This window comes from Homarus americanus, unplaced genomic scaffold (genome assembly GCF_018991925.1).
Source record: "Homarus americanus isolate GMGI-L3 unplaced genomic scaffold, GMGI_Hamer_2.0 scaffold49667, whole genome shotgun sequence".
NCBI lineage: Eukaryota > Metazoa > Arthropoda > Malacostraca > Decapoda > Nephropidae > Homarus > Homarus americanus.
The window spans coordinates 2,308,644-2,324,074 of record NW_024738608.1 but is presented as its reverse complement, the minus strand read 5'-3'; the positions used below and the strand labels follow the sequence as shown (position 1 = coordinate 2,324,074).

Sequence of the window (15,431 nt, the reverse complement as noted above, 5' to 3'; positions counted from 1 at the left end):
GGGTAGACTCACATTTTTAATAAATTTGTTTCTGATTATTTGAGAAATTTTTTTTTCAGTATTATTTATTTGTACAGTATGTGTTTTGCGTCTACACACACACACATATACTATACAGTACAGGTAAAAGAAATGACTGTCTCTAGAACAAATGGCTCCCTGTCCCAGCCGCGAAAATGCCGGCAACGTTAAAATTACCCACAGACATTCTTGGGTACATCCAGGGTGTCATCTGAGAATAATAGAGGACCGCGAAATAAAAAAATGCGAACTTAGGGGGCCCCCTGTACTGTACTGTTCTCAAAATTTAATGAACACATATGGTAATGTTTAAGCAAAGGATTACCTGTAGTTAGAAAATCACATCATTGGTATGATACAATCAAATTAATTACTGGACCATTAAACAATACTAGTTAATGAATCCTGAACTAATCCATATGATATAAAAATGAAACCTATATTTACTAAGGTACAGTAAACCCTTATTATTCGCGGGGGTTAGGTTACAAGGAATGGCACGAATAGGCAAAACTGCGAATAGCAACTTATACTACCTTAGTGCACTACTGTATACCTATACCAAACAACCGACCAGCCGTAGCAGCACTCATCCCCTCCTTTAACTTGTCTAATAATTCAACTTTCTTTGTCAGGTTCATTACTGATTTCTGCCTTTTACATTTCACTTCACTAGGCATTTTTTAGGGTCCATTTTCACAAAGAAACACTGAAGTTTTGAAATTACAACACGAAATGGCTGAAAATTTCAGCCATCTTCTGGACAAACACAATGACTTGTATTACAGGTACACCACCGATTTTCCGGCACCCGTTTTTACTTTACTTTTATCCTCTTCACCACTGATCGGCTCGTTAACCGCTTGGGCGATCGGTCACGTCTCTGTCACGCACTGTTGGCAAGTACAGTAGTACCCCGATTTACGCGGTCAATTGAACCCATGGGGTAACGCGGAAAGTGAAAACCACGTAAAGTGAACAACAGAACATATGGGATTAATTCCAACAGAGACTGGCCCGGCCCCCAAACTCCACTTTTTCAGACACAATACCTACGTTGTAGTAAAAATTACATCTTAATTTTATGATGGTATGCACACACAATTAATAATTAAGAGAAATATCAATAATATTAGTTTTTTTAACACTTACATTAGTAGAAAAGATGGCTGGGCACACAGGGATGGGGGGTTGGTTCCGAGGCAGAGGGCAGATTATTGGCCCTCACCTGTATCACTTGTATCAATTGTATCACTATCCACCACATAGGCTTGCAAGGCCTCTTTGTCAAACCCCTCAAAGTCCAAAGTCCATATCCTCACTATCACTAACTTAGGCCGGCTGTGGTGGGTGGCGGGTGAAGAACTCGGTAATGTTTTGATGACTGGGCGACCTTGTGCGCATCCTGCCCGCGCCGCTTCCCACGTATATGAGTAGATGCACCGCGGAAAGTGAAAGTTCGGTTCTGGCGAGGCACCGCGTAAATGGGAAATCGCGGAAAGTGAAACCGCGTAAAGCGGGGTAATACTGTACTAGGCATATACTGACTCTCTGTTATGCACTTTTTGGCAGGTACTGGGCATGCACCAGCTCCTGAATGTACAGTAGAACATCGATTTAAAGCGATTCAATTTAAGATTACTGATTTAAAGCGACACCCACAATTAAGGACAATGTTTTAATTTAAAGCAAATCTTTCCTATTTTGCGCGAGTCACTCTGGCGCATCATATTTTAAAACTAGTGCCTAATGTTTCTCTGGGCATGCTACACTGTCCTAAGGGCAAAGCTGTACTGTACATGTAATCAAAATAATGTACTAAATGATTACTAAAACTTTTGTCTAGTGCAAACTATAGCATGATTATATTCAAATTAATCACTATCTTATAAGAATTCCAGCAATGTAAATTATATTCTCTGCGGTCACTTCTGTGACACTTTATTAAAAAAAAAAAATTAATCTAAATGACATAAATACCCGGTAAACAAATAAATACTTCACTAGACCTTCGGCGCAACTGTCAAACGTATCACTATCACCTCCCCTTCCTCCCTCCCTCCCAGCCAAGGTTTGGTGGTTATACAGTAGGCTTTAAGTTTTCATCTTATATAATATCACAGACTAAAGTTAGGAGAATACAATTTGCATTGCTAGAATCCTTGCAAGACAGCGAATAATTAGAATACTGTATAAACGTCATATATTTTGCACAAAAGATAAAAAATTTACCATTTGTAATTAGAACTAAAATTTGTATGTCTAAGGCGAACTATAGCGTGTTTGTATTCAAATTTATCCCTATCTTATAAGAATTCCAGCAATGTAAATTATATTCTCCCTGGTCACTTCTGTGACACTTTATAAACAAAACAGAAAAACTCTATCTAAAGAACATAAATAAACAAATAAATACTTCACTAGACTTTGGCCCCATCTTCCCAGCCAGGGTTGGGTGGTTAAAGGCTTACAGTTTTTATCTTATATATATCAGCCTAAAGTATGTTTTGTCATACAATTATTGAGTGATTTTAAAGTGGGTTTGTAGGGGAAAACATATGATTTTGTGCATGTAAATACAATATACAGTAAAGCCTCCGATAACAACGGTTAGACCAACAACTTTTCAGATTTAAGACACTAGTTAATTTAGGACCCAATTCAATTTACGTCCTTATTTCATTCGTATTTACGACCAAAATATAATAAAAATAAAATTAAATTAAATTTTAATAGAAATAATAACTAAACCCCAAAATGTATATTATAAAAAAAAATTAAAAAATTACTGTAAAAAAATGAAGAGCACCTTGCAGAAAGAAGCTGCCTGACTAATGAGTGGTAAACAACAGTCGGAGCTTGGCAGGCCTTTTCTTTTCACGCATCTCGAACAGGAACAGGAGAAAAACTTTCTCAGGTTTCTTACATCCTTTTTGCATCCCTATTAAACATGAGGAAGTGAGCAAGTGATGGTAGTGTTGTTCCAAAACTAATAGAAAGTGTATAAGCTTAGCCAAGAAACTAGATGTGTTAAAACGATATGAAAAAGGTGAGAGGTCTGTGGATATTATATGGAGCAAGCAATGAATATATTTTCTGAAGTGGATCCATTAAAATTTAAATAAACGCAAATGACCTCTACTTAAAGATGTATAATGAGAAAAGAAAGCAGCTATGCAAGGTTCGTTCGACAGCTTTATTATTCAAAGGCCTAAACCATCAACTTCAGCTACACCATCAAATTCAGCATCATAAGCAGCTTCAACATCAACTTCAGGTTCAGTAACAGTTTCAGCAACAGCTTTATGGAAAGCTACAGCTTCAGCCAGAGTTGAACCTGTTGACTTTGTCATCTGAGTAAAAACTCGCACAATATTCATTGGCTGTCCTTATGTTTTAGACTTTACCGCCATTGGTGATATGTTTTCACATGTACGCACTTACTGTTGATACGGTGGCGTTCCCAATCGTCTCGCCGTATTTCTTTACCATTAGTGGTTAGCTACTTCTAGTGTTCCATTTATTAACATTAAATAACATTACTTAAAACACACATACAGGCATTCAATTTTTTAAAATTAAGTTCACTACAGCTACAACCAGGGTCTTATTTCCTTCAGTTTCTTTTGTAGAACCATCGTCACTCACGAAAACAATGCCGTCTTGTCTCCTCGTGTGTGTTTTAATATTCTAAATATTAGTAATGAATTGTATTGTTCATTCCACATATACCGTATAAATATTAATTCAATCTAATACATATTCAGTAATAAACAATACTGAATCTTTTGTACATATTCTTACGATAAATGACTAGGTTTCCTTGAGTATGCACGTATACATTGGCATTCCACTATCAGTCTCACTTTTTCTTTAATATCAGTGGTTACTTCTCCTGTACATTAAATAACATTAATTAAAACATACATATTTTTTACATTATTTTTACTACAACAACAACCAGGGTCTTATTTTCTTCAGTTTCAGGTGGATAACTGACATTTTGGGTGTAAACACTGACAACAATGCCATCTCTTATCCTCTTGTGAGTTTTAATATTCTAAGTATTATTAATGAATTGTATTGTTCATTTCGCAAATATAAAGGTTAATTCAATCAAATACATATTCAGTAATGAACAATAATGAATCTTTTGTACATATTCTTAAAAAGATAAATGACGCGGTATCCTTAAATGCGCACGTATATGTTGGCGTTCCCAATCCATCTCTTTTTTTTTCTTTGCCATTAGTGGTTAGATACAGTACTTCTATTGTTCCATTTATTAACATTTATTAACATTACTTAAAACATATACAGTCAACCCTCACTTTACGTGGTCCCACATTCCGCGTTTCCACGTTTACGCGGTGCCCTGCCAGAACCTAATGTGCTCACATTACGCGGTGCGTGAACCCCATTACGCAGAGTGTGTCCGGCGCGACGCTATTTTTAGATTCACCCCACCCGCCACCCGCCTGCCTGCCTGCCTGTGCTCTCGCCTCTCCCTCCTCCTCCTCCCTCCGCCTGGGCAAGCCGCGCGGTAAGGTTGCGCAGTGTGTGTCTTTGTTGCGTTATCACTGACGTCATATGGCGTATCCGACTGTGATTGGCCATGCATCCCTACCCCCCCTCTGCTGCTAGCTGTAATTGGCTTAAAGTATTATGACGTGTCCACCCGGGGGAAGGAGGGAGGGAGGAAAGACGACGCCTGACCTAGCCGTGGCAGTTTCATTCCTCCAGGCCAGACCGTGTAAATGTGTATCCATTGTTCTGTAAAATGGCTTCCGCCGGACCACCGCCCCCAGAGAGAAACCTTTCCTTACCTGGACCCAGCGGCACTAAGCCAAAGAAGACACGACGTTCCTTAAGCTACGAGGTGAAGTATACCATCATCCAAGAGTTGGAGAAAGGAACAAGGCAGGTTGATTTGGCGCGCCAGCATGGTGTGAATGAATCTACGATTCGAACAATAAAGAAGGATGCAGCCAAGATAAAGGAGCACATGAAGATCACAAAGTCTACAGGTCTTCTATGATCAAGTAGTTTCACAACCAGGTGCTTCTCAAGACAGAAAAATTACTTGTGAGGTACTTGGTGCGTCAGGCGCGACGGAACATGGCGGTCGACACGCGCTCTGTTAAGGAGTACGCACGTGAACTGTACATTGCAGTGGCACGAAAGATGGGAATTACAGAGCCCAAACCCTTTAATGCTTCCTCTGGGTGGTTACAGAAGTTTAAGATCCGGAACAAGATCACCAATATAAACATTGGTGGTGAAGAAGCGAGTGCTGACCGTGCTGCGGCTAGGGAATTTCCTCCGTTTTTACGTGAGATTATGGAGGAAGGACAGTACAGTGACGACCAGGTGTTTAACATGGACGAATCTGGTCTTTTCTGGAAAAAGCTACCTTCCAAGTCCTTCGTTGTAAAGAATGCCAGCAAGATTCGGGGCCGGAAGATGCAGAAGGAACGCATCACCGTCCTGTTTACCACCAATGCCTCCAGTACCTGTAAGCTCAAGTTATCGGTGATCCACACAGCACGCAAGCCGCACGCCTACAAAACCATGGACATGACCAAACTAAATGTCCACTGGCTGACCGCACGTAAGGCGTGGATGTTCTCTACACTGTCCCTCTCCTGGTTTGATGACTGTTTTGTTCCCGATGTAAAGAAATTCTGTGAGCGACAGAATGTGCCATTCAATATTTTGTTGCTGCTGGACAACGCACCAGGACACTCGCCCCTACTGTTAGATCGTCACCCCAACGTAAAAGTGGTCTTCCTTCCTCCCAACACTACGTCTATATTACAGCCCATGGACCAAGAGTTAATCTGCAATGTAAAAGCTGCATTCTCAACAAAAATGTTCCAGCTCCTGAACGACTACACCAACACCAGGGAAGAGTTGCGTAACCTGAGTGACACCACCACCGATAGCAAGAGCGAAGAAGATGAGGATCAACAGTTGGCACAGCAAAAAATACTGTTCAAACAATTCTGGAGAGTATTTAACATCAAGAAAGCTGTGGACTTCTTGGTGGAGGCATGGGATCAGCTGTCTATTGCTACAATTCGTCACGCATGGAGACATGTGTTGCATGGCATACCAGGTGAGAGGAGGAGTCAATCTGTGACTGGTGAGGTTCAGACTGTTGCAGTAGCAGTGGACCTTGCCAGAGAAGCTGCGCAGAGTGTTACAGTTGCAGGCTTCTCCGAGACCACCAACGACGACATCATGGAGGTGATAATGGAACCTGATGTGACTACCGAGGAGATGGTACATGATGATGACGACGTCAGTGAAGAGGCAGGTGGTGCGTCATCCCAAGAAGAACACCGCTTATCCCATAGTAATGTTAGGGGTGCCATTGAGTGTATCGAGAAAGCCAAGCTCCTCCTTTCCGACGACCCTGACGCAAACAGGTATGAAATCTTCACTACCCAGCTGTTGCAGACTATGGAGCCCTACATCAAGGTGTATCACAACATCAACACCAGCCGTCAGCAAAGCATAACAGATTTCTTCGCCCGCAACCCACCACAGCCAGCCCAAGCCAGTGATAGTGACAGTGAAGATGACTTTGAGGGATTTGTCAGGGAAGCCCTGACAACTGTAAGTGACAGTGATGGTGATGCACCTAGTAATGGTGATTCACCTGAGGGCCAGTAATCTGCCCTCTGCCTCGGAACCAGCCTCCATCCCCGTATGCCGACCCATCTCTTCTACTAACGTAAGTGTTCAACCTAACTTTTAGTTTTCCTAACCTAACCTTTATTTTTCCTAACTTAACCTTTGTTTTTCCTTACCTAACCTCTTCTATATTTCTTGTTTGTGCATGCCATCATAAAGTTAAGATAAAATTTTTACGACAACATATTTGTGTGTCGTCAAAAAGTGGAGTTTGGGGGTCGGCGCGGACTCTATTTCAATTAATCCCATATGTTATGTTATTCACTTTACGCGTTCCTCACTTTCCGCGGGACCCTGCGGGTTACATTAACCGCGTAAAGTGAGGGTTGACTGTATATTAATTTTTTTACTCTAATTTTACTACAGCTACAACCAGGGTCTTATTTTCTTCAGTTTCTTATGTAGAACCATCGTCCCGGTCTTCCGGCTGTAAACACAAACGAGAATAATGGCGTCCCATCTCCTCTTGTGTGACCATATTATTATTCATTTATATTGTATAAGATGCATTCAGAAACATTATTTAAAGAATATAGTTTGCAATTTTCATTAATTGTATTGTTTTGGGGGAAAAGAGGGTAAAAAGCCACACAAAAATATGAAAAGGTCACACTTGGGAATGCATCTGATTAGTATAGTAACATTATACTAACCCAACTCTACCTCTGATCAGAGCAGCTGTGTGGCTTGTTTATATTTTGGTCAAGAGAATTACCAACAGGATGTGAAACTCACATTTTTAGCTGTGATGTTTTGTGTTGCCATGATCGGCCACTAGAGTGTAGCACCATCGCTATTGTCTTGGCGTCATCGACTTATTGCAAATGGCTGACTGGCGGTTGAACTTTCTGTTAACATATCTTTAATCTTTGTAGGGGCATTTTTCATTTAGATAATAAACAAATGTTTCTTAAAGGTAACACAGTCGTTAAATAATTAATGTAAGACATGTATCTGGTGTGGGTTACGTATGCTGGGGAAGGAGGTACAGTGACATGTTGTGAGCTTCCCTCTGCTGTTAAGCCATTATTTACGTCCAGCAAATTTGCCACAAGTTTGTGATAATAGATTGTGATAATTTGGCTTGTTTTCCAGTATTGTATTATTAGTAATATTTTAGAAGTAACAAAATTTTTGTGCTTAGTGCACTACTGTTCATCCCAGACTCCCTAGCTAGGCACCTCCGCATACGGCGCTCGGCCTCCCATCTGTAATACGGGTGCATTGGACGAAGGGTAATTTGTGATACATTAAAAAAATAAAAACAAAAAGCGTCTTATACACTGGCAAATACGGTATATTCAAACTAATCACTATCTTACAAAAATTCCAGCAATGTTAATTATATTCTCCCAGGTCAGTTTAGTGACATTTTATAAGAGAAAAACTTAAAGTCATTCTTGAGGACAGATAAATAAATAAGCACTAGACCTTGGCATCAACTGTCAAATATATCACCTCACCTCTCCCCCCCCCCACCTCTACCTTCCCATCAGATGATCGCTAGTAAACAGACCATTTCACGTCCCATAATTTTAGCTGTGTTGATTTATGAGTGTTTGTTTTAACATAATACTACAAAAAACAATGTTTTGTTTATTCTAGGAGATGGGCTGAGGTTCATCTGGGTAGACTCTCAGTCTTTTTAGTATTTTGTGTTTCTCTCAAGTACCAAACTAAATTATTCCAGTGACACAAAACTTCGATTTAGTGCGAATTTGGTTTAAAGCTACCTCTCTTGGAACGTATCTCGTGTTATATCGACGTTCTACTGTACCTGAACCTGCTCCAGTGTTGGTCAAGTCTGGTCTTGAAAGAACTCACACTCGGTGCCGTCACAACACTTTCTGGCCGATTATTCCAAGAGTTCACAACTCTCACTCCGAAAAAGTTTGCCCTCACAGTTTTCTGGACTTGCGGCTTCTTCAATCTTGAGCTGTGACCCCTTGTGGGGCGAGCGTCCGCCAGCTCCAAGTAAGGACACCTCAATTAGGTCGCCCTTTGCCCGTTTGTAGTATAAGCTAGGCAAGTTCAGGCGCTCCAATCTCTCAGGGTAGTTGAGGTGCCAAAGTGCAGGCACCAGTCTGGTGGCCCTCCTTTGAACATTTTCAACCAACTGACAGTCCCAAGCATATCTCGGGGACCCTTGGTTCCAAAACCTTGCCGGATTATCCATTTTGCCGGACCAACCGATGTCAGGTAATAATAATTCAATAATACACCTCTGACCCAATAATCATACACCTCCTGTGTCTCTAAAGGACCAAGGACTGCTAGAAACTTAAACAAAATATTAAATGCAAATTGAATGTGAAAAAGCCATAATTTTGAGCAACATTAATGTACACACTTTGTAATCAAATGTACTACACTAGACTCAGCAATGCAAGTTATATTCTGCTAAGTCTAGTCAGCTAGCTACATTTTATAAGATAGAAGCTTTAAGCCTAAAACTACCTTCACCATGTCTGGGAGGGAGGGAGGGAAGTTAAGTGCCCTCTCGTAATTTTTCCGGACTAAAGGAGGTGCTAGACCACCAGTTCCTGGAAAATCGGTGGTGTACCTTTACCAATATTTAATATTGGTAATACAAGTCATTGTTTACTGTAAATTTTCTAATAATAATAAAGGCTTAAGTACTGTAACTGCAGTGTGTGTGTGTGTAATAACAATAATAATAATAATAATAAACGGTTTATTATTAGAGTTGCAGCCGGTGGCTGAAAATATACAGACTTACATTTGATTTAGACATAATGATATAATATGCATTGAATACATTTACAGGGCTGTACAGTGTGTGTGTGTGTGTGTGTGTGTGTGTGTGTGTGTGTGTGTGTGTGTGTGTGTGTGTGTGTGTGTGTGTGTGTGTGTGTGTGTGTGTGTGTTCATGCGTGCATGCGTGAGCGTGTGTGGTTTTTTTTTTTAATAAATTAACTAAGAGGAAATACTGTACAGGAAATCACTTCATCTCACTTAGTGATATGAGCATGGCAGATATGGATTAAGTACCTGAACGCCGGAGTCTGCTGGACACAAGAGAGGGATGGCGAAGAGGCAGCTGTATAGTGTTGACAACTTGACGTTTAGCTTCCTCTAAGCCTCCCACTTCCTTCCATCGTACTTGTGGAATACGTGGTGCTCCCAAAGCTTCACTACGAACTGACTGTAACTCACCTGTACCCAAAAATTAAATAACCCTGTATTGTACAGGTAATAAAAATTATATTCCCTTCAACTTCACAATGGCACCTACTGTATTACCTATGGGATATTGCCTTCCACATATGTATCCTGGGTTTGATCCCATGTCAGATGTGATAAGGGTGTTATCCAGTGTAACCCTCTTGAACAATGCAAGTTTTTGCTGGTTTCCTCCTGTACTAACACTTTCCACGACAGATGAGGGAGACACTCATGTGGATCAGTGGGGGAATTAAAACAAACCTCTGGTTTCCTTCAGTCCTTCACTAATCATCAGGGCCGGATTCAGGAGTGGGCAAAGTGGGCAGCTGCCCAGGGGCCTCCACAATCTGGGGGCCTCCACATATTACAATATTCTGAATCTATCTGACCTTGGACTTAAAGAAGCCTATACGTACATGCATTCTTGGACAGAACCATTATTTGAGTAGAGGTTTATCTGATTAATAATGCAAAGAATCCTCTCTCTGTAATAACTAATAATATATTCTTTTCTGTGAAGTTTCTTGAAAAATTATGACATGTGCAGTAGTAGCTATATCAGGGCTGGTAGACTTGAAACCACATGAATGACTCCAGTCATGTCTCACTTTTGTGTGTGTGTTGGGAATTTGTACACTCTCAATAAATATACAGTTAATTAAAAATTTCTCAATGTTCTAATTTCCTCAATATAACTGTATATGGCTTCAAATGTACTACAGATGTTTAAGCTCGCTTCACTCGCCACCCCACCCTCTTGGGTAGTTATAATGAGGGGGGCCTCCACAAAGAGGCTGCCCATTGGCCTCCATAGGTCTAAATCCGGCACTGCTAATCATAGAAGTAAAAAAAAGAAACCTTAACACAATATATATATACTGTATATATATATACAGTATATATATCTTCCCATGAATAATAAAATATAAAAAATCTTCCCTACAATACCCATCACTGAACTTTATCTACTATTCACTTATTCTGTCATGGGTTGACTATTGTAACTCTTTATGCATCTGCCTACCTAATTTTATTCTGAAGAAAGTTCAGACAGTGTTCAACAAGGTTGCCAATCTTATTTTTGCTCTCCCACCGAGGACTCCCACCACCCCAATCTTGATCGAATTGCAGTGTCTTCCAATTAAAGCTAGGATAGAGTTCAAACTTTGCCTAATGACTTTTAAGGCACTTATGTTTGATGATCCTAAGTATCTGTCCAACTTACAAATCTTCTGACCACAAATTATGAAATGATTTTGCCTAGTAGTGATGATCCCTCCCACCACGAGGAGCCTAGAGCAATATGGGAATGTTCTTTTGCTGTCCAATCCTTTTTCTATACAGCGCAGCAATTCAATTGTACAATCAGTTGGCTGCATCCATTTAGCAGCTGACTTCTGTGAGGGAATTTAAGATACAACTTAAGACTTTTCTTTTTTGAAAGCTTATGATCCTCAAGAGGGTACAGTGATGGAGAATTACAGGGTTTAAGAAGTGGTACAACTTAAGGATATATGAACTGTCACTTTTTGTGATATTTTTATTTTTTTATTTTTTTTTTATTCTCAGGTCCTTGACATTCTAGTGTTTCAAGTGCTAGTGAATTCTTTAGAAGACCTGGTGCTTTTGAGAAACAAAAGACAAGCTATTATTATTATTATTATTATTATTATTATTATTATTATTATTATTATTATCAAGATTGCAACTACCCGGTATATACCGTATTTTAATGAATACAGTGGTCCCTCGGTTAACGAGCACAATCCGTTTCAGCAGGTTGCTCGTTAACTGAAAATCTCGTTAACCGAAACCATTGTTTCAATGAGTTTTTGGGTAATTGGTTCCAGCTCACCGAAAATTGCCTAAATTCAACAAAAAAGGTAGAAAATTACACTTACTTTGAGGTGTGTATGAAGAAGGCTCCTGGATGATGATGCTGATGTGAATTCGAAGTGGGAGGTGGAGGAGAAGGGAGAAGAGAAGGAAGTGGAGGTGGAAGAGAAGCATTTTACTGCTTCTTGGAAGGTGAGTCACCTTCCATGAAAATGTCAGGAACCTCTGGACTGACAGATTCTCCACCATGAACATCCTCTCTCCTTCTTGAAGTGGAAGGCTGAGGGCTAGCATCATCCTCTCTCCTTTTTGAAGTGGAAGGCTGAGGGATAGCATCTTGTTCCCTCTGCCGTTTACTGAAGAAAGTGTCAATTGTGGTCTCTGGGGCATCTCTCCTCCTCATCATTAACTTATGTTTAAAGGAGACCATTGTGTCCTCAACATGACACAAAGTTAGTTCAGATTTTTTCACATCTGGGTGCCTTGAAGCCAGTTTCCTGAACTTCTTCCAATAGTAAATAACATCTTTTAACTCTGAAGTTGACATGTGGTCATCACTTTCCTTTTCCTCCTCACCATTGTCAGCCTCTAACATCTCATCCAGTTGCTTCAAGTCATCAGGAGTAAGTTCCTCCTCATGAGACATCACAAGCTCTTCCACATCATCCTCCTCCACTTCAAGGCCCAATGACTGACCAATGGACACAATCTCCTGGTTGGGGGTGCTGGTGGTAGAGTGGTATCGCTCTTGCCTTCGCAAGCGAGATGTCACGGGTTCGATTCCCGGGCCGGTGGAAGTTGTTTGGACATATTTCCTAGCCCCCATTAGTCCCTGTTCACCTAGCAGTAAAGTAGGTACCTGGTGTAAATCGAAAGTTGCGAATTCGTATTCAGGGACAAGTTGTTGGAGCTTCCAATAACTTGATGACATTAACCATTGACTCTTTAGGCTTCTATGCCCTTGACTCTTCAGACTTCTACGCCCTTAACTCATGAGACATAAAGGCAAGCATGAACTTAGCATGCTTCCCTGTTGGGCACTGTAAACGCTTCTGCGCTTCACCTTACACAAGGATGTAGGGGAGTGCCCAATAAATAATAATAAATAAAAAAAAAATCTCCTGGTCCAACTCTGTTTCTTCCTCAAATCCCTCAAAATCATGGACTACTGATGGCCACAGTGCTTTCCATGAAGAATTGAGGGATCTAGTGGAGACTTCTTGCCATGATGACACAATCAATTTTACAGCCTCCAGGATGTTGAATTGTCTTCCAGAACTGTTTCAGTGTTAGTTCAGGGTCATTGGAAGTTGCCTGATGACACCTCCTGAACATTTTATTCATGTACAACTTCTTGAAGTTGCTGATCACATTCTAGTCCATTGGCTGTATGATTGATGTAGTGTTGGGAGGCAAAAACAACACTTTCACAAAGTCAAATTGATACTCCAAAGTTCTGGCAAGTTCAGGGTCATGCCCAGGGGCATTATCCATGAGGAGAAGAGCCTTTAAAGGGAGTTAGGTAGGTTAGATAGCTCTTCACAGAAGGGCAAAACACCTCAACAGACCATTCATTAAAGAGCTGTCTTGTCACCCATGCCTTACGGTTGGACTTCCAATAAACTCCAAGCTTTCCTCTTACCACTTATTGTTGCTTGAACACCCTGGGGTTCTCAGAGTGGTAGACAAGCATAGGCTTCAGTCAGAAATCCCCTGAAGCATTGGCACCAAGCAATAGAGTGAGACGGTCTTTCATGGGTTTATGCCCAGGTAAAGAGGCTTCATCTCTGGTGATGAATGTTCTTTTGGGCATCTTTTTCCAAAACAGCCCAGTTTTGTCCACAATGAACACTTGCTGTGGAAGATAATTTTTTTCATCCACCAGTTCTTTAAACTCCACTAAAAACTTTGCTGCCCCTTCCTTATCAGCACTAGCAGCCTCACCATGCCGAACTACACTAAAAATGACACTTCTTTTCTTAAATTTTTCGAACCAGCCTTTGCTGGCCCTAAAATCTTCAAAGTCTGTGCCTGAAGAACCAGGTTGATCTGTTTTTAAATGTTCGTAATTCTGCCTGGCGCTTTCACAAATAAATTCAGTAGAAACTGAATCACCTTTCATCTGTTTTTCCCTAATCCAGATGAGAAGTAACCCCTCTGTTTCTGCAATTAGGGATATACTTTTAAACACTCTTGTAGATTTGTCTCTCACTTTCACTTCTTTAAATTTGTCTTTCTGTGCAAGAATTGTCGACACAGTTGATGTCGACATGCCATATTCTTTGCATAGCACATTTGTTCTAATGCCTTCTTCATGTTTTGTTTTATAATTTCCTATTTAATTTAGATTGAAATCGCTTTTCTTGATCTCTTAGGCCCCATGCTAGATTCAAACAATCTCAACACGTGATAATTTAAGTTTAAACTTGCTGTAAATAAAGAATATTTTCTTTAAAATAACACTGCACTGCGCTATATATTGTCAATATGTAAAATAAATTTCAAAATGACCAATAATTTGCTTGCAAACACAGAAAAAAAGCATTTAGTTGAAGAGAGTCTCAAGCAAGATGTTACCTCCACTGAAAAGAGAGAGAGACTAACACCTGTTTGGTGTGTTGACAGGCTGGATGGTGCGCTTAAAACTAGTTACCTTACCTTCAATTATGTTCAATAATTGTTAAAATGACTAAAAAAATTTATATTAAACTTTTAAAATTATTGAATAGTATAAACTTCTTGATATTTACTAGAACAGTAAAGAATTTAAGCCCTAGACCCGATTACTGTATTGGCGGACTAATACTATAGCTGGTTGACCGCCAAGTGCAAGCGAAAACATGTTGAAGTCGGCTCGTAAGAAACTCGTTAATCGAGGGATTGCTCGTTAACCGAAGTTAAGAATCTTATGGAAGGTAACTCGTTAACCGAGGCACTCGTTAACCGAGGGACCACTGTATAAGACGCACTTTGTCTCATAAATGGCAAAAAAAACAAGCCTGCATCCTATATGTGAAGTTGTTGTCTCCTGTAAGCTAATGAATATCCCTGTTGTTGTCTCCAGTAGGCTAAATTCTACCTAACCCAACTCCAGAATTAAAAATATGTTATTGCTTACTTAAACACATTATTATTATTTTTAATTAATTAAAAAATATTTATTGTAAATATAAAAGGTCAATCTACATGTATAACTACTCTGTACTGTACTGATAATGATAACCTGAGACGATTAATGTCCCTATGGCAGACACCCAACTCTTCAAAGGTAGCTATAAGCAGTAAACATTTCTGAACTCCAACAAGCATTAAAACCTATTAATGCCATACCTACAACATTTATTTTTTCAATCTACAAATACCTGATACAAATGAAGATTTACAGAGAACTTTCTTTTCCCATTTATATCTGTTAACATCGCTGGTGGCATTGTGGCCAGGTTAGTCTCATCTCTGTAACCACCAGGCTACTGGGTCAAGCTGTTGCTTTTTAACTCGTATTTTCAGGTGGATATACGTAACTTTCTTAATTTATTTTTACTGATATACATGCACACACCATCCTATATACATATTGTGAAAAAAGTAAAAGAAATAATTGTCCTAAGGTAAACACATAAAAGGAATAAAAAAAATTTGCACACGAGTTAGCTGGCTTAGTGGGGGAGCAGGACGGCTGAGCGGTTGGT

The 15,431-nt window shown here is 39.9% G+C and overlaps 1 protein-coding gene across 2 annotated transcripts in view; it reads right to left on the bottom strand.

The window, feature by feature from the left end:
- The window catches only part of LOC121874108 (peroxisome assembly factor 2-like), a 53,696-nt gene that overhangs the window by 25,662 nt on the left and 12,603 nt on the right, over window positions 1-15,431 (bottom strand). Inside the window, exon 6 of one of the 2 annotated variants that reach the window (XM_042378053.1) lies at window positions 9,733-9,897. The exons of the other annotated variant lie outside the window; for it this stretch is intronic. Within the exon in view, the coding sequence (XP_042233987.1) occupies window positions 9,733-9,897 (165 nt within the window). The remainder of the gene's footprint in view (window positions 1-9,732; window positions 9,898-15,431) is intronic. 2 annotated transcript variants of the gene reach the window in all.